Raw genomic sequence first — 20,116 nt, forward strand, 5'->3', positions numbered from 1 at the left:
GATTGTAAACCAGCTGCAGTGTGTGCTGATCTCTGCTACCTCCAGTATGTACAGTATAAGCTGTTACTCTGTGCCTATACTGATAGTAAACTAGCTGCAGTGTGTACTGATCTCTGCTACCACCAGTATGTGCAGTATAAGCTGTTACTCTGTGCCTATACTGATAGTAAACTAGCTGCAGTGTGTGCTGATCTCTGCTACCTCCAGTATGTACAGTATAAGTTGTTACTCTGGGCCTGTTACTGATTGTAAACTAGCTGCAGTGTGTGTTGATCTCTGCTACCGCCAGTATGTGGGGGAAGCCCTCCAGGAAATCCAGTTCTTTGAACGGGATTTCCTGATCGAAGCAGGCGGGGGGATGCCGCTGAGCAGCCGCTATCATGTAGCGAGCCCTGGACTCGCTACATGATTTAAAAAAAACAACAAAAAACTGCTGCGCTGCCTCCTGGCGGAAATAATTAAACCGCCAGGAGGGTTAAGTTATCACCTCTGTAGTTATTCTTACATGCAGTAGATAGGGAAGGGAAGAGCACACACAGGCAGGATGTAGCTTCACCCCTCCTGCTGCCAGGACGATTACAGCTAGCCTGTGTAATAATCCGAACATTTGTATAGCGCTTTTCTCCTGTCGGACTCAAAGCGCTCAAGAGCTGCAGCCACTAGGGGCGTGCGCAACAGGTCACCCTGCAGTGTTAGGGAGTCTTGCCTTGAACTCCTTACTGAATAGGTACTTGACCTAGCCAGGATTCGAACCCTGGTCTCCCATGTCAAAGGCAGAGCCCTTAACCAGTACACTATCCAGCCACTGTGTAGACAGCCATGGAAGGAGAGAGAGGGCGTGTCTGAGTGTGTGTGTGTATGCTTGCTGTCTCTCTCTCCCTCCCTGTGTATATTTCTTTCTATACAGAGTCCCTGTCTGCATAAACTCATAAAAAATAAACATACAGCTCTGAATGCTTCACTTTACATTGCAGTCTGTAGTAACACTCCACTTAAAGGGAACCCAAACTAAGAAGGATATGGATTTTTCCTTTTAAAATAATACCAGTTGCCTGACTCTCCTGCTGATTCTGTGTCTCCAATACTTTTAGCCACAGCCCCTGAACAAGCATGCAGATCAGGTGCTCTGACTGAAGTCAGACTGGATTAGCTGCATGCTTATTTCAGGTGTGTGATTCAGCCACTACTGCAACCAGAGATCAGCAGGGTGCCAGGCAACTGGTATCGTTTACAAGGAAACATCCATATTCCTCTCAGTTTAGGTTCCCTTTAACGACAGCTCAGGCCGTGTGATAACTCCTTACCCACTTTACAGTTGAATTCCTCTCTGTGAAATAACATCCTGTTTTTAACTTAAAGAAAACCTGAATTGAAAATGAAAAGTTAAAAAACATACAGAAGTCATACTTGTGTAGTCTACTCCTCAATCCCTCCTCTCCTGGGTCCTGTTTTTTCACTGTGATCAATGGAATTCCCCGTCCTCCATTTTGAAAATGGCCACTACCCCATAACAGCTTTCTGGTCAGCTCAGTGTTAAACTGTAATATCACCCACTTCAGCCATAGGGAAACCAGGCCATTACCTGGCACATCAGTTGTCCTCTCTGCTGTAACTTACATCAACTGATATATAACTGACAGCAACTGATATATTTCAGTTCTGACAAAATGTTGTCAGAACTGGAAAGGATCGTTGTCAGAAGAAAATGGTGAGCTTCTGAAAGGAACTGATGGCAAGGTAACTATGTAATGTTCATTTGAAGTTACCTCATGTGTTTATTTTAAATACTTTTTCTCACTTCAGGTTCCCTTTAAGAAATCTGTTATTTAAAGGATTAAAACCTTAACTTTAGAAATCACTCCTAAACTTAAGAACAGAATCCTTATTTTAAGGTTTGCCCGAGGTAAATTGCTTAGTGAATACTACATGCTTTATCACTATGTCGTGACGCAACGCAGGGACTCGGTGTGGAAGGGCCCTTATACAGATCTCCTGTGACTTACCACTGCCATCAGATGAACAGTAGAGGGTGGAGACGTGGCCATGAATGTGCAGGACGATGAGGGCCTCCAGTAGCAGCAGGAGGAAGGCGGGGGTCATCCGCTCGCTGTGCAGCATTATCAGCACCAGCGTCAGTAAGGACAGAATGATGACCATGGCTGCAGAGTACACACTGCCCAGTCCATAGGCCTCTACCGTCGCTCCCTTCTTGCCGTCCTCGCTGCCCCCGCTGTGCTGGAGCCGGCTCTTCAGCGTACGCTGCATCTTCCTGTAGATCTGCGGGATGACGTGCTGCAGTTCTGCCTGCGATCCAGGGGCTCCACGGTAAGTGGTCACAGTGTTGTCGGCGTCGGCAGAGTCCCTGCTCCTCTTCATATAAACAGTCATAGGTCTCCACAGGACGAGCAGAACCCCCAGCCCCGCGAAGGCGTAGATGGCGCGGGGGAAGGCCACAAGGGCTATGTGCGTCAGCTCCCGCAGCTTGGCCAGGTTATCCTCAGCGCCGGAGCTCAGCGCCCAGAAGCAGGCAATCCCCAGCGCTATGAGCGGGAACCCCCACCGTACATACAACACCAGCGGGGAGGAGCTGTTGAGGTTCCCGTAGTGCTGCAACCACTTCCTGACAAGGTAGATAATGACCCCTAGACACAGAACGCAACAGACGTAGGAGAAGTTCTTCACCTCGGGGTCCCTCACGCTGACCAGAGGAGTCAGGAAAGCCGACGGCTGACACTCGGGCGTCTCCTCCCGGCAGTTGTGGAAGAAGCCGGACAGGCGTACGCACAGCCCCAAGGCCGCCAGCAGCCACAGGAGCTGGGATCCATCCTTCTTATAGCCCGGCGTGAGCGAGGGTTTCAGCGACTCGCTTCCTAGCGGAGTGAAAGTCGGGAGGATCAGTTTTCCGTCCCAGTGGAGCTTGGCCACTGTTAACACCAGTAAGGACATGAGAAAATACGGGGCCACTTTTCCCTCCGCTACCACGAAGCTGTCCGAAAACAGGGAGCTGCAGCGGAAAAACAGTATGACGCAGGAACCTGAGAAGAAGAGAGAGGTGGGGCGAGACCACCACCGCTTCCTTGCCTGTGTCCTCGATTGGAAGATGTAGAGGAAGCTGAGTTGAGAGACGGTGGTGGCTAAAGCAAAAAGAGAAACCAGGTCCATATCGATCAGCGACGTCCATATTCCCAGGCCAAGTGCGGCAGCCAGCGAGGATGAGATCAGCACCGGATAGCCCAGCAGTTGCTTGAAGCTTGCCGCCATGGCGGAGCCGGCCTCAGCGACGATGTAACAGAGGACACAGGAGACTAGGAGGATCAGGCCACCGCAGATCATACGCAGGGGGTGGAAGCGGGCCCAGGACTCCATGCACACGTTCCTGGCCTGGATGAGATACCGCTGCAGCTTCTGGACCAGCTGAGACAGGCGGCTTCCCATCTCTGCCTCTGAGATTGTCTTCTGGTCCCAGTCTGACATCAGCTGCTCGTATTCTGCTGTAACCGAGGAGAAGGTCTCATCCAGGAGCCTCAGCTTGTCTGCTGGAAGGTCTCCGGCCGCCTGGGAGTAGGAGGACAAGAAACGGCCCACCTGCGGGAGAGAAAACACACTGTGAGAGATCCGGCCGCAGAGAACACGAGTCATCCTGCATGCCTGGTCTGCATTCATTTCACAACAATTCCACTTTAGAGGAAACATTTATGCTACTAGTGTTTAAGTGGACCTGAACTCTTGCACAGGACACAAGGAAAACAGAGAAATACACCCTGTATGTATTTAGAGAGTTTAGCCTGTCTAATTCCTCCTCATCTGTGACTAATCACTGTAATTTGATCTCTTCAGCTGTGTCATCTCAGGAATCTCGAATCTCCTCGGCAGAGCAGTTAATTTGTAAACACAGGATGTTAACCCTATGTCTGCTTCCATGAAAGCAGGAATTATATCAGCTGTGACAAAAATGTTTTTCTTTAAAGAGAACCAGAGATGAAGCACCCTCTTGTATTTTACCTTATAAATCAGTGGGAACATGACAGCAAACACCTAATCTGCTCTTCATTCATTTCATTGTTCTCTGTTTAATCTGACTGTTATCACCCCGGATAAGAAACCCCGACTGAGCACTTAGTCTAGCTTTGCTAAGGAAAGGTTATAGCTGAGTCTGTCTTCTCTGGTGTCTTTTCAAGCCCAAGCCTGCCCCCTTGTGGCTCTGCTATAATGACTCAGCTATAATCATTCCCAGCAAAGCCAGATTGAATGCTCAGTCTGGGATTCTTATGACTGCTGATAACAGACACTTTTAGCAGTGAGGATGAAACAGAGAGCATGGTAAGTGTTTTCTCTAATGTTCTTACTGATATATATGGTAAAATACACAAGGGTGCTTCCTCTCTGGTTCCCTTTAAAGGTTATTATGCAGTTGCTTATCGTTTAGAGCAGAGAGAAAGTTTTGAGTTCAGGTCCACTTTAAATTAAATCCCTGGAGCTGTGTTTAACTTGTTCTAAACCCCCCCTCCCCCACACACAGACAATTTTTCAATCCAATCATACCCAGAAACTAGAATTTAGATCTTTCCTTTTAGCCATTATGGGCAGTTAATGTCACATGACTATTCCAGCCTATAGGATGCATCCTTTGATTCCAGCTTCGATAATTAGACTCTAGAGACATCCAGGCCATTATATTTCATGCAGGAGCCTGTACTGCCTGTTCCTCCAGTACGACGCACACATACGCACCTGCTGGGCATTCAGCTGATAAGCCTTCGTCTTTGTAAGGAGGGCCGATACGTCATCTCCATCCTCCGACCACCAGAAGAGGTCACTGATAATAGCTCCCAGGTTACTGTACGGGATGGGGACGCCCAGGAGGAGGGCGAGGCTGGGCACCAGATTCACCTGAGGGACGGCTGCTGGCTCCTAAAACACAACAACAGTCATATGATCAACACTCATCATCAAAGCAGAAACTGAAGATACTGCAAAATACAGGAGAGGTAACTTGGATTTAGGTATTTTTGGCTAGATCATGCTACAATGATCTAGATTCAATAGGTCTAGTTCTACTGTTTCCTCTCTGATAATGTGTGTGGTTACAGTGCCCGCTTCCTATATAAGACAGACAGACCTCCTAATACACAGGCATGAAATGCTGTTTCTTTATAACTCTCCCTTCCTGAGTCCAGTGGGACCTCCACACTTGACACACGCTCAACAGGTCACCCTTAACAATCACTGATCGACTGATGTTGCTCGGCTATACAGTAGAATCCCTTTACGGTAAACTCCAAGGGACCAGGAAAAGTAGTTGACTATATCAGAATTGGTCATGCATTGTATATTTATACAGATGCATTTGCTGGGACCTGAGGACTGAGCTTACTATATGCAGAGGTTCACTATATCAGAGTTTATTATAACAAGATTCTACTGTAGTTAAGTATTGTGAACTGTGTTAAATTTATCCAGGAGCTGGGCTATGAACTGACCCTAAAGTTAGCTTGAACAACATAAACAACCGTAAGCGCATGGTGATAAAGTACATAATACAGTATATACTCGAGTATAAGCCGACTCGAGTATAAGCCAACCCAATCCCCCAACTTTTACCTAAAAATCCTGGAAAAAAAAAATGACTGACCCGAGTATAAGCCGGTGGGTAGGAAATGCAACAGCATTAGGTCAGTAACAATGACTGTACATATAAAGAGAAACAATGTAAAAAAAAAGATATATGTAGACTCAGTAAGAACTTAACTCACACGCTCTTCTATCCATATTTTGTACAATAACATAGCTGAGAAAACATGCCCCAAAGCCATGTGCAGAGTGCTGCAGCGTTGGCACATTTAGTAGGCGATTGCAACTGCGATCAGAGTGAAGCAGCTGTAAAACGTCCCAATGGACCACATTGTGTGCCTTTAATACATAGTACGATAAGGATTACTATAGACTACAAGAATAACCATAGTAATTAAACTGAATGGGAGAGGGAACTTTGAGTCTAAAGTGACAAATGACAAAGTCCATAAAAATCAAGAAAAGCTCTAACCTCTTTTTGTAATTTACAGGGATACTTTTATTTCACTAATGACAGCTTGCCCCCCTCCCTCGAGTGCACCCCCAGTGCAATGTGCAACAAAAAAGCTGAGCAGCACTAATGATCTTGTCCCCCTCTCGATATGCATAGAGTAGTCTGCGTGTGTGTGTTCCCCCCCCCCCCCCCCCCGCTATGTGTAAAGCACGATATCCTCTCTCAGTCTCCGAGTGTATGGCCACCCTCTGAAGTGTCCTCCTTGTCCCTGGGTGTCAGGATATGCAGCTGCAGCGTGAGTGATTCCTACCAGTCCGCGCCTCTTCCTGTCCGTCGCAGGCTCTTTGCTATGAAGCCTGCCCCTGCACACGTAATAAGAGACGCCACTAGAGGGCGTCATAGCAACAATCCTGTGACTGACAGGAAGAGGAATCCCAGCGCGGACTGGTAGGAATCACTCACGCCGCAGCTGCATATCCTGACACCCAGGGACAAGGAGGACACTTCAGAGGTTGGCCATACAGGAGGTTATCCTGCGGATTAACGTACTTTACACATAGCGGAGGAGGGGGGGCATGCAGACTACTCTATGCATATTGGCAATCGGGGAGAGGGGGACGCGGATTACTTTACACATAGCGGAAAGCAGGAGAAAGGAGCACGTGATCATTAGAGCTGCTCGGGTTTTTTTTTTTTTTTTTTTTTTTACACATTGCGGTGAATTGGGCACACGGGTGAGGGGGGCACTAATGACTGACTCGAGTATAAGCCGAGACCCTCAGTTTTGGGCCCCTTTTTTGGCCTCAAAATCTCAGCTTATGCTCGAGTATATACGGTACAGCTGCACAACAGAATGATTTATTTTGCTCCAGACTACGTGTACGTTAAAAAGGGGCGCTGGGAAAAAAGGGCGCGGGGTTTTAAACGATAAGCATGGATAACGTTTAAAAATATATTGTACTGTATTTCGTTTAAAATTAATGTTTTATAAAGTTATAAATCATTAAATAATGTGCATTAAATCGGCAATTGTAAAAACGTTAATCTTTCGTTTAAATAGTGAAACGTATAATAACGTTTAAAAAAAAATTACTAAGTAACCCTCCCTGTACCTACCCCTAACCCCTAGACCCCCCTGTTGATGCCTAAACCTAAGACCCCCCCTGTTGGTGCCTAAGTGACCCTCCCTGTACCTACCCCTAACCCCTAGACCCCCCTGTTAGTGCCTAAACCTAAGACCCCCCTGTTGGTGCCTAAACCTAAGACCCCCCTGTTGGTGCCTAAACCTAAGACCCCCCTGTTGGTGCCTAAACCTAAGACCCCCCTGTTGGTGCCTAAACCTAAGACCCCCCTGTTGGTGCCTAAACCTAAGACCCCCCTGTTGGTGCCTAAACCTAAGACCCCCCTGTTGGTGCCTAAACCTAAGACCCCCCTGTTGATGCCTAAACCTAAGACCCCCCTGTGATAAGCATTAATAACGTTTCAAAAACATATTGTGCGGTTTTTTCGTTTAAAAATAATGTGAAAAAAAAAATTGTACTGTTTTTCGTTTAAAAATAATATTTGAAAAAAATATTGTACTGTTTTTCGTTTAAAAATAATATTAAAAAATGTATAAATCATTAAATAATGTGTAATCATGAGAAGCAGTAATAAAACATTAAGTCTCCGGGCGCCGCTTTTAAAACGTTATTTTTCTCCGGCGCCCTTTTTTCCTATCGGGCGCCCATTAAACGATATTTATTATGGGAGTGAATGGCGGCGCCCGATTTTTACTGTTACCCCAGACTACACCCAGGAGAAGTAGCACTGCTGCTGAATGTCGGGAGAAATGTACCTGGTGTCAGGAGGAACTCACTTCATTAAAGGTTTCAAAGCTCCGTGATGGTGATTTAGCATGCCTGCACTGACCAAAAGGGAAGTCCAGGGGCTCATTTTGCTCTGCCTCAGTCTCTGGATCTGCTCTTTACAGGTGACCTCCGTTTATACTGCTGATGATCACATGCTCAGATTACACTGGCCAGGTTTACTTCAAGGTCACATTAAGCCATTAGAAACTTCAATAGAGTTATCTCGTTTGAGATAAGTGCACTGCTTTGACTTCAGTCAGCAGAACTCTTTGTGCTGTAAATACTTGGAATGCTTTGATCTCCCTCTACTAGCAGAAAATAGAGACTAAAAGCAGAAGTCCTCTGCTATTGTCTCACACTGCCCCCTAGTGACAGGTGACCATAAATACACATTACACAGCAGTACTAATTAGAAGCAGGGAAAATTAACAAACAAAAAAAAATGTGCTGAAATAAATTGGCCTGGAACACTCGTAAATGTCTAAATAAATTGTCTGCTAAATGGTTAAAGCAGGATAAACTATAGAGAGAAGGGCGGCACCTAGTAAGATCACAGCAGCAATAACAGTGTTTACATTTTTGCCTCTCAAAGCACAGCTCCAGGATTTTAGCTTTAGTAGCTTAGCTTTAAATAGGATGGAAAAGGGATACAATTTCTTATGAACTGTTACGTCTGTCTGACAAAGAGACACTCCACTGATATAATTTATAACAGTAGCGTGTAAATCTACCCAATCAGCCAGCAACACCTCTTTCTCTGCAGTGATTTAGCAACTGAAAATCATCAATGATTACATTATAACTTCAGCTGCTGGCAGTTTAGTTGGCCACATACCGTACAATTGCGTTTTCTAACGTTACCGTTCTCGTGATGTTGATTGCGATGCCGAGAGAAAACACAATTTTTGCCCAAATTAGACAGTTATGTGTAACTAGTGGACCTAAGCCAGTTTAAAAACGGGCGGCAGGTCTTTTTTTTACCACCGCCGATGCCACCAGTCACTGCGCATGCCCGCACCTGTTGCGCGCCCGCACCCACCCACCTCCCTCCCTGGTCCCGTCCAGCTGTTCGTTACTGCGCACATACGAGGTAACAAAATAACAGGGACACGGACGCTGCATAACTGCTGGACGCAGCGACACAGGGTAATTATTATAAAGGATTGGGTGAAATAAAATTGTATAGTGTATGGCCAGCTTTAGTGACACGTTACAGCTCATACGCCTCAGTGTGGTCAGGTTATACTGCAGGCCTGGCTGAGGCTTTACTAAAAATCTTGCTGCAGGCATTTTGCTGGCGTTTACCTGACCTACATAGGAGTCACATGGAAACGCCTGTCAGGGCCTCTTAGCTCTTAAAGGAATACTATCGATGCCCAAGTGTTCTAGAATGACAATGTGCAAATAATGTCTAAGTAGCTGTGTAAACATTTTCCTACTTTTCATGTTACATATCAGAGGCAAAAGCTGTAATTTATTGAGGGTAGGATTAGCTATATTGGGGCAAATCAATTGCAGAAGGGGTGTCTGCTTCAATGCACAGCCAGAGTTGCATATCAGACTACAGAAAGCAAATATCAAACATATCAAACTCTGAAAGCAAAAACAGTATGAACAGCTGTGACAATTAGTTACATTTCCTCTGCTCTCTTCAGACACATCAGTCAGAAACACAGGACACAGGAGCTGCAGCTGTTGGTTGCTCTCTCTCTTCTCTGTCACACACAGAGTTACACATAGAGTTAACTGATGAAGTGTGAGGGGGAATTTCCCCTCTCCTCATGGCTCAGTCAGCCGTCAGTAAAGTTTGAATGTATTTTGATAACAGTAAACAAAGAAGTTGCTACTAAAATGTACTTCCCAAACAATTCCTGTGTCAATTGAAAAAAAATATGTGAATCGATAGTATTCCTTTAAATCACATAATGAATACAATTGATTATGTTTTACAATATAAATGTACAGATTATTCAGTCAGTGTTTGCCCATTGTAAAGGTGGCCATACACATAGATTTGCAGCAGATTCGACCATCAGATTTCTGTCAGATTCATGTCAGAGTCAACTTGACAGGCATCCATCTGATGTGTGCCACACACTAAGAACAGATTTCCAATAGATTTCAGAATGAAATCTATTGGAAATCGATCTAAATGCATTATTGGACCATTAGATCCAATGCAACTCTATGAGCCATTGATCTGCTGCCAGCAGCAGATCGACCTAGATTTTCCATCCTGTCAGATAGATTAAATTCGATCGAAATCGGACGCAAATTGATCGAATGGGGAATTTGATAGAATCGATTTCTGATTGATCGATTCTAAAGAATCGATTGATCGATCAATGGCTGAAATCGACCAGTGTATGGGCCCCTTAAAATCTTTCCTCTCCCTGATTTACATTCTGAGATTTATCACTGGTGGTGACATCTTTAGTCCTGCCAGGTGATCTGTACGGAATGTTCGTTACTGAGAGTAACACAGAGGGAGATATTGCTTGCTGGAAAAAGCAGGGTTTCCCACAATGCAATGAGGGTCATAGACAGCAAACAGTCAGTACCATGGTCATGACATCACACTGTGGGAGGGGTTTCACCACAATATCAGCCATACTGACCCCTCTGATGATCTATTAGAGAAAAGGTAAAGATTTATCTTGGGAAATGGGGCATCAGCTACTGATTGGGATGAAGTTCAATCCAGGGTTAAAGTTCCTCTTTAAAGAAGAACTGTAGTGAGAGGGATATGGAGGCTGCCATATTTATTTCCTTTTAAGCAATACCAGTTGCCTGGCTATTCAGCTAATCCTCTGCCTCTAATACTTTCAGCCATAGGCCCTGAACAAGCATGCAGGAGATCAGGTGTTTCTGACAAATTAGACAGATATGACAAGATTAGCTGCATGCTTGTTCCTGGTGTGATTCAGACACTTCTTCAGCCAAATAGACCAGCAGGGCTGCCAGGCAACTGGTATTGCTTAACCTCCTGAGCGATAATCCTGAGCTGAGCTCGGGGTATATCGCGCAGGAGGATTTCTCAGGCCCTGGTGGGCCGATTTGCATAATTTTTTTTTTGTTACACGCAGCTAGCACTTTGCTAGCTGCGTGTAACTTCCGATCACCGCCGCTCGCCGCCGATCCGCCGCCGCTCGCCGTGCAGCCCCCCCCTCCCCGACCCCTTGCGCAGCCTGGCCAATCAGTGCCAGGCAGCGCTGAGGGGTGGATCGGGACTCCCTCTGACGTCACGACGTCCATGACGTCATCCCGCCCCGTCGCTATGGCGACCGGGGAAGCCCAGCAGGAAATCCTGCTTACTCTGATCGCCGAAGGCGATCGGAGTGGGTGGGGGGATGCCGCTGCGCTGCGGCAATAATGTAGCGAGCCCTGGGCTCGCTACATGATTTAAAAAATAAAAAATTTTAAAAAAGTGCTGCGCCACCTCCTGGGCGATATAATTGTATCGCCCAGAGGGTTAAAAGGAAATAAATATGGCAGCCTCCATATACCTCTCACTACAGTTCTCCTTTAAAAAAAAAAACAAATGGCAGCCTCCATAGCCTTCTCAATTCAGGTGTCCTTTAAACTTTACTGACTTGTGCTTTAAAGTTTAAAGCACAAGTCAGTACCAGGCAATGCTTGTACAGCACCAATAAGATCCAAGCAATGCATGTAAAGCACAAGTCAATACCAAGCAATAAAGCACCAATCGGTTCCAGGCAATGCTTGTAAAGCACCAATCAGTGCTGAGTAAGTCCTTGCTAGAGGCTCTCCTGCGCTTCCAGTATGATTGGTTCCTACAGAAACAGTTGCACACACATGCAGATGAGCTGATTCTATTCTTACCTCCTGCAGGTGGGGAGGGAAGAGAGGGGCTTTGCTGTACAAGAAGAGAGCGGCAGTCACTTCCTTCTCGCTGTCCCCTCCGTGGTCTCCGGTATCTGTCATTCCGTGGTCTCCAGCCACCACCAGCAATGTCTTGTCATCCAGGTGATCTAGGAGTGACCTGCAGAGAATGCATGATGAGAGGTCAGCTAGAGTGCAAGAGGGGGAGCTCAAAAATTCTCAGCAACAGACGCTAATGGATAACATATGAATACTGATCACAAGCTAATCTCACACGCATGCATGCAAGCTTACACACACACACACGTGTCATCACGTGAGTATCGAGAAGTGAGAGGGATATGGAGGCTGCCATATTTATTTCCTTTTACACAATACCAGTTGCCTGGAAGTCCTGCTGATCATTCTGGCATCAGTAGTGTCTGAATCACACTTGATACAAGCATGTTGCAAATCCAGTCAGACTTGGGTCAGAAAATGTGATCTGCTGCATGCTTTTTCAGGGTCTATGGCTGAACATATTAGAGGCAGAGGAGCAGCAGGACTGCCAGGCAACTGGTATTGCTTAAAAGGGAATAAATATGACGGCCCGCACTACTCTCACTTCAGTTTCCCTTTCATTTCTGCCAACCCCAGGCCAGGTACATGAACAGATATTCTATTTCGATCCAACAAATTACTGGACTTTGAGTCGAAGACAACCAGTAAATGATCAGTAGAAGAGTTTTTGGGAATACAGGTAGTCCCTGGTTAATGAAAGAGATGTAGTTTTGTTCTTAAAGTGAACCTCCGGACTAAACATCTACTCAGCAGCACTGAAAAGGCCTGGTGTTTCTTTAACAGTTTCACAGCATCAGAATTTAGTTTTTTCTTACACAAGCCTCATTTTTAGCTGCACAGAAGAAAACTTCCCAGGTATTTTCCCCCGATACTGTGCAAAGCATGATGGGATTTCTGATGTTGTTCTCGTTCTGCTGTTTTGCTGCAAAATGCTTTTTTTTTCAATTATTAATTTGAGATTTGAAGCCTAGCGCGCACAGCTGGGAGGGGTGATCAGGACACAGGACAGTTGGAACTGTGTCTCATGCTCCCTGTCACCTCCTTTCAACCAAAAAGATGGCTGCCCCCCTGACAAAAGATGGCTGCCCCCATGAATTCACAAACATTTGCCTGTTCTTTTAAAACAGGGTGGATAAGAGATTAGATTATCTATGTATTTTAATTAACATAACTAATAACTTAATGACAGTATGTTTGTTTAGGCTGAAGTTCCCCTTTAACCTGAATCCTTTCTTCAGTCAGAACTCTGTGCCATTGTCACCATACTTCGTCTGTGCCTCCAGTGTCCCGCTCTGTGTCACCTCTGTTTCCCTGTACCTTCAGTGTTTCCCTGTACCTTCAGTGTCCCCCTCTGCCCCTCACTGTCACCTCTGTCCGCCATTACCTCAGTGTCCCCCTCTGTCACCTCTGTCCGCCATTACCTCAGTGTCCCCCTCTGTCACCTCTGTCCGTCATTACCTCAGTGTCCCCCTCTGTCACCTCTGTCCGCCATTACCTCAGTGTCCCCCTCTGTCACCTCTGTCCGTCATTACCTCAGTGTCCCCCTCTGTCACCTCTGTCCGCCATTACCTCAGTGTCCCCCTCTGTCCGCCATTACGTCAGTGTCCCCCTCTGCCTCCCACTGTCACCTCTGTCCGCCATTCCCTCAGTGTCCCCCTCTGTCCGCCATTCCCTTAGTGTCCCCCTCTGTGCTACCTCTGCCTCCCACTGTCACCTCTGTCTGCCATTCCCTCAGTGTCCCCCTCTGTCCGCCATTCCCTCAGTGTCCCCCTCTGTCCGCCATTCCCTCAGTGTCCCCCTCTGTCCGCCATTCCCTCAGTGTCCCCCTCTGTCCGCCATTCCCTCAGTGTCCCCCTGTGCTACCTCTGCCCCCCACTGTCACCTCTGTCCGCCATTCCCTCAGTGTCCCCCTCTGTCCGCCATTCCCACAGTGTCCCCCTCTGTCCGCCATTCCCACAGTGTCCCCCTCTGTCCGCCATTCCCACAGTGTCCCCCTCTGTCCGCCATTCCCACAGTGTCCCCCTCTGTCCGCCATTCCCACAGTGTCCCCCCTCTGTCCGCCATTCCCACAGTGTCCCCCCTCTGTCCGCCATTCCCACAGTGTCCCCCTCTGTGCTACCTCTGCCCCTCACTGTCACCTCTGTCCGCCGTTCCCAGTGTCCCCCTCTGTGCTACCTCTGCCCCCCACTGTCACCTCTGTCCGCCGTTCCCTCAGTGTCCCCCTCTGTCCACCGTTCCCTCAGTGTCCCCATCTGTCCGCCATTCCCTCAGTGTCCCCCTCTGTCCGCCATTCCCTCAGTGTCCCCCCCTCTGTGCTACCTCTGCCCCCCATTGTCACCTCTGTCTGCCATTCCCTCAGTGTCCTCCTCTGTGCTACCTCTGCCCCCCACTGTCACCTCTGTCCGCCGTTCCCTCAGTGTCCCCCTCTGTCCACCGTTCCCTCAGTGTCCCCATCTGTCCGCCATTCCCTCAGTGTCCCCCTCTGTCCGCCATTCCCTCAGTGTCCCCCTCTGTCCGCCATTCCCTCAGTGTCCCCCCCTCTGTGCTACCTCTGCCCCCCATTGTCACCTCTGTCCGCCATTCCCTTAGTGTCCCCCTCTGTGCCACCTCTGTCCCCCGCTGTCACCTCTGTCTGCCATTCCCTCAGTGTCCTCCTCTGTGCTACCTCTGCCCCCCACTGTCACCTCTGTCCGCCATTCCCTCAGTGCCCCCGTCTGTGCCACCTCTGTCTGCCATTCCCTCACTGTCCCCCTCTGTGCGTCACCTCTGTCTGCCATTCCCTCACTGTCCCCCTCTGTGCGTCACCTCTGTCTGCCATTCCCTCACTGTCCCCCTCTGTGCGTCACCTCTACCTTCAGTGTCTCTCTGCCTCCATTATGTCCCTCTGTACCGCCTCTGCCCTCACCACATTATAAGCTCCTAGTGTTGTGCAGGTGCTCTGGTACTAGATCGGTTTCCTTGCAGCGGCAATCTCACCTGATCATGTGATTCATCTGTGTGAGCTTCTTGGCGGTCTCCGGGTGGTCCGGCCCATGTTTGTGTCCACAGTGGTCGACTCCAAGGAAATGGGCGATGATGATGTCCCAGTCGCCTCCATCCACTGAGAAGAGGACAGGAAGGGCAACATTATGCATGGTGTGTACAGAAAAGGCAAAGCCATACGGATTCACAGAGGTCCACCTCCAGATAGCAGCACTAAGAGGACCTAGACCTCAGTGTAGCTATGTTCTTTTTTCCCTTAGGCCTCATTCACATTGGGTGCACTAAAAAACGTGTAAGAGAGCATGATAGAAGCCACATGTGCTTGTGCGTTTCAGTGCGTTGTGCTTTTTTTAAGCATGTTTTGCTTATTGTTGTCAATAAAGCTTTTTTTTCTTAGGAAATGTATTTTTTTCCAAATAGGAGTAAAAAACGCATGCACTTCTATGCGCTAAAAAAGTGCACCCATTCACTTGCATTGATGTGCGTTTTAGTGCTCAACGCACAGAAATGTATGCAACACTACGTTTTTGTAACGCAGCTCAGTGCAGCGCATAGATGTGAAGCAGGCATATAACATGGGAAAATCAATACCTTACAGAAAGCACAGGACAATGCGCTCTGAAAGCGCACAGAAACGTATCTAATGTGAGCGAGGCCTTATGCATCACGTTACAGCTAAGAAATCAATCCACCAACTTTGCCTTTTAAAAAGGGAAGAGGCTAAATTACCACTGACCTTAGCTTCAACTGTGATCTGGCCGGGTTTGCACTGTACTCCAAATGCAACGTACAGTGGGATGCGAAAGTTTGGGCAACCTGGTTAATCGTCATGATTTTCCTGTATAAATCGTTGGTTGTTACGATAAAAAATGTCAGTTAAATATATCATATAGGAGACACACACAGTGATATTTGAGAAGTGAAATGAAGTTTATTGGATTTACAGAAAGTGTGCAATAATTGTTTAAATAAAATTAGGCAGGTGCATAAATTTGGGCACTGTTGTCATTTTATTGATTCCAAAACCTTTAGAACTAATTATTGGAACTCAAATTGGCTTGGTAAACTCAGTGACCCCTGACCTACATACACAGGTGAATCCAATTATGAGAAAGAGTATTTAAGGGGGTCAGTTGTAAGTTGCCCTCATCTTTTAATTTTCTCTGAAGAGTAGCAACATGGGGGTCTCAAAAACAACTCTCAAATGACCTGAAAACAAAGATTGTTCATCTTCATGGTTTAGGGGAAGGATACAGAAAGCTGTCTCAGAGATTTCAGGTATCTGTTTGCACAGTTAGGAACATATTGAGGAAATGGAAGACCACAGGCTCAGTTCAAGTTAAGGCTTGAAGTGGCAGACCAAGAAAAATTTTGGATAAACAGAAGCAACGAATGGTGAGAACAGTCAGAGTCAATTCACACACCAGCACCAAAGACCTACAACATCATCTTGCTGCAGATGGAGTCACTGTGCCTCGTTCAACTATTCGGCGCACTTTACACAAGGAGATGCTGTATGCAGAGGAAGCCTTTTCTCCGCCCACAGCACAAACAGAGCCACTTGAGGTAGCTAGCTTCATTTTGGAATAAGGTGCTGTGCACTGACAAAACTAAAATGGAGTTGAGCATAACAAGGGGCATTATGCATGGAGGAAAAACAACACAGAATTTCAAGAAAAACACCTGCTACCTACAGTAAAATATGGTGGTGGTCCCATCATGCTGTGGGGCTGTGTGGCCAGTGCAGGGACTCGGAATCTTGTCAAAGTTAAGGGACGCATGGTTTCCACTCAGTATCAGCAGATTCTGGAGACCAATGTCCAGGAACCAGTGACAAAGCTAAAGCTGCACCGGGGCTGGATCTTTCAACAAGACAATGACCCTAAACACTGCTCAAAATCCTCTAAAGCATTCATGCAAATGAAACAAGTACAATGTTCTGGAATGGCCATCTTAGTCCCCAGACCTGACTATAATTGAAAATCTGTAGTGTGAGTTAAAGAGAGCTGTTCATGCTTGGAAGCCATCAAACCTGAATGAACTAGAGATGTTTTGTAAATTGGACTGGTCCAAAATACCTTCAACCAGAATCCAGACTTTCACAAAAATGAGAAAAAAGACTGGCACTAAATGTGAACAAAAGTGCTGGGTCCGATTCACCGGATCTCATATTCAAAGCTTGCACGTGCAACTCAGAACGCAGTAATATATAATGAGCAAAAGGAGGAATGGAGGCACTGTGCTTGCAGAAAAGATATACCTTTTAATCCTTGGTGAAGAGACACATCGGGGTAGACAGTGGGGGTGAGGGAGGCCTGACAGCTGTTTCGCTTAAAAACAAAGCTTCCTCAGAGGCCAAGGGAAATTGAAAATCTGTAGTGTGAGTTAAAGAGAGCTGTTCATGCTTGGAAGCCATCAAACCTGAATGAACTAGAGATGTTTTGTAAATTGGACTGGTCCAAAATACCTTCAACCAGAATCCAGACTTTCATTGGAACCTACAGGAAGCATTTAAAGGCTGTAATTTCTGCAAAAGGAGGATCTACTAAATATTGATTTCATTTCTTTTTTGTGGTGCCCAAATTTATGCACCTGCCTAATTTTATTTAAACAATGATTGCGCGCTTTCTTTAAATCCAATAAACTTAATTTCACTTCTCAAATATCACTGTGTGCGTCTCCTATATGGTACATTTAACTGACATTTTTTATCGTAACAACCAACGATTTATACAGGAAAATCATGACGATTAACATGGTTGCCCAAACTTTCGCATCCCACTGTATGTGTAGACAGAGCGGTAAGCATTCGCTCTTGTCCTGGTCACCGGGACAAGCTGGGACGGGGGCACCAAGTTTCTAAAGGGACAGGTATAAGATTTTCGTGCAGCAGGAAGCCTAGTAGGAATGGATACTGTTTATTCCCATAGGCTTGCATCGTGTTTGTGGTCAACGGTTTGGTATGCAGATGTGGAAAAATGCGGCAAGTCGGCATTTGCGCTGTGCATTTGTGTTCTGTTTGACAGTGTAAATGCATCCTATTGATAACTTAGGTTGGATTTACTGTCTGTTTTTGCATTTAACTGCATTCCAATAAATGCAGCATTTTACCTATAGTGTGAACAGGCCTGGTTGTCAATGCTGCACTGCATTCTGGGAGGGAAAATGGTCATACTACCACTGAGATCTATGAAAAGCTGCCAATCTCATACTGCATTCTGGGAGTGGAAGCGACCATACTACCCCTGTGATCTATGAAAGGCTGCCAATCCTGCACTGCATTCTGGGAGGGGAAGTGGACATACTACCACTGTGATCTATGAAAGACTGTAAATCCTGCATTGCATTCTGGGAGGGGAAGTGGCCGTACTACTACTGTGATCTATGAAAGGCAGCCAATCCTGCACTGCATTCTGGGAGGGGAAGCGGCCGTACTACCACTGTGATCTATGAAAGGCTGTCAATCCTGCACTGCATTCTGGGAGGGGAAGTGGACATACTACCACTGTGATCTATGAACGACTGTAAATCCTGCACTGCATTCTGGGAGGGGAAGCGGCCGTACTACCACTGTGATCTATGAAAGGCCGTCAATTCTGCACTGCATTCTGGGAGGGGAAGTGGCTGACTGGCTGTACTACCACTGTGGACTACAGAAGGCTGCCAATCCTGCACTGCATTCTGGGAGGGGAAGTGGCCATACTACCACTGTGATCTATGAAAGGCAGCCAATCCTGCACTGCATTCTGGGAGGGGAAGCAGCCGTACTACGGGCATCTCCCGGGCTTATGCTGACACTTTACTCACCGGTGGGGTGGAGGTGCTGTAAGATGCCGTCATCCACGGTGTGAAGATCCTTCACATTGAAGGAAGGGAAGAAGAAGGACTTGTAGAACTTTTTGGGGAACAGTCCGTCCCAGGTATCATCCCCCATAAACACCACCTTCTTTCCTGCATTATGAGAAGATGGGGTAAAACAGAGGAAGAATCTCACTGATTACAACACCAGCTGAAAAGACTGGAAAGGTTTTTAAAGGATACCCGAAGTGACATGTGACATGATAAGATAGACATGGGTATGTACAGTGCCTAGCACACAAATAACTATGCTGTGTTCCTTTTTTTCTTTCTCTGCCTGAAAGAGTTAAATATCAAGTATGTAAGTGACTGACTCAGACGGGTAGTGACTACAGTGTGACCCTCACTGATAAGAAATTCCAACTATAAAACACTTTCCTAGCAGAAAATGGCTTCTAAGAGCAGGAAAGAGGTAAAAAGGGTCACACTGTAGTGACTTCCTGTCTGAGTCAGGACTGAGTCAGCTACTTACATACCCGATGTTTAACTCTTTCAGGCAGAGAAGGAAAAGAAGGAACACAGCATAGTTATTTGTGTGCTAGGCACTGTACATACCAATGTCTATCTCATCATGTCACTTCGGGTATCCTTTAACCTCCCTGGCGTTCTATTAAGATCGCCAGGGCGGCTGCGGGAGGGTTTTTTTTAAATTAAAAAAAAAACTATTTCATGCAGCCAACTGAAAGTTGGCTGCATGAAAGCCCACTAGAGGGCGCTCCGGAGGCGTTCTTCCGATCGCCTCCGGCGCCCAGAATAAACAAGGAAGGCCGCAATGAGCGGCCTTCCTTGTTTTGCTTACATCGTCGCCATAGCGACGAGCGGAGTGACGTCATGGACGTCAGCCGCCTCCGATCCAGCCCTTAGCGCTGGCCGGAACTTTTTGTTCCGGCTACGCTGGGCTCAGGCGGCTTGGGGGGACCCTCTTTCGCCGCTGCTTGCGGCGATCAGGCAGCACACGCGGCTGGCAAAGTGCCGGCTGCGTGTGCTGCTTTTTATTTCACTAAAATCGGCCCAGCAGGGCCTGAGCGGCAGCCTCCGGCGGTGATGGACGAGCTGAGCTCGTCCATACCGCCCGGCTGGTTAAAGAGAACCTGTAACAAAAAAATCTCAGGGTCCCAATGGGGTTTACACGTCCTCTATAGCCAGGTGGAATCCAGCGCTGGCTCCCCCCAAAACTTCCTAGACAAAGCCTGCCAAATACTGCGCAGGCGCGGCAGTATATATACCTACTGTGATCCTGCGCAGGTGCGGCAATATTTACCTACCGTGATCCTGTGCAGGCGCAGTATCAAGCCCAATTGATCTGCTCTACTGCGCAGGTGCCAGTCCTTTTGCACCTGTGCAGTAGAGCGGATAAGATTTGGATTGGATATTTCCGCCTTAGCTTGAATGAAGCACAGGATCATGGTAGGTAAATATTTACCTCGCTGCTGTTCGGTGGTCACAGCGTTGGATTGCCGCAACAGAGGACGACGGGGGAAAGCCTCGTTAGTATCCA

The 20,116-nt window shown here is 47.0% G+C and overlaps 1 protein-coding gene across 2 annotated transcripts in view; it reads right to left on the minus strand.

The window, feature by feature from the left end:
* The window catches only part of PIGO (phosphatidylinositol glycan anchor biosynthesis class O), a 64,687-nt gene that overhangs the window by 20,900 nt on the left and 23,671 nt on the right, over positions 1-20,116 (minus strand). For both annotated transcript variants that reach the window (XM_068252490.1, XM_068252498.1), the window contains exons 3-7: positions 18,568-18,711; positions 14,755-14,878; positions 11,719-11,878; positions 4,732-4,911; positions 2,004-3,585 (exon numbers count right to left, since the gene is read on the minus strand). In XM_068252490.1, the coding sequence (XP_068108591.1) occupies positions 2,004-3,585; positions 4,732-4,911; positions 11,719-11,878; positions 14,755-14,878; positions 18,568-18,711 (2,190 nt within the window). The remainder of the gene's footprint in view (positions 1-2,003; positions 3,586-4,731; positions 4,912-11,718; positions 11,879-14,754; positions 14,879-18,567; positions 18,712-20,116) is intronic.

Source organism: Hyperolius riggenbachi, chromosome 1, assembly GCF_040937935.1.
Source record: "Hyperolius riggenbachi isolate aHypRig1 chromosome 1, aHypRig1.pri, whole genome shotgun sequence".
Taxonomy (NCBI): domain Eukaryota; kingdom Metazoa; phylum Chordata; class Amphibia; order Anura; family Hyperoliidae; genus Hyperolius; species Hyperolius riggenbachi.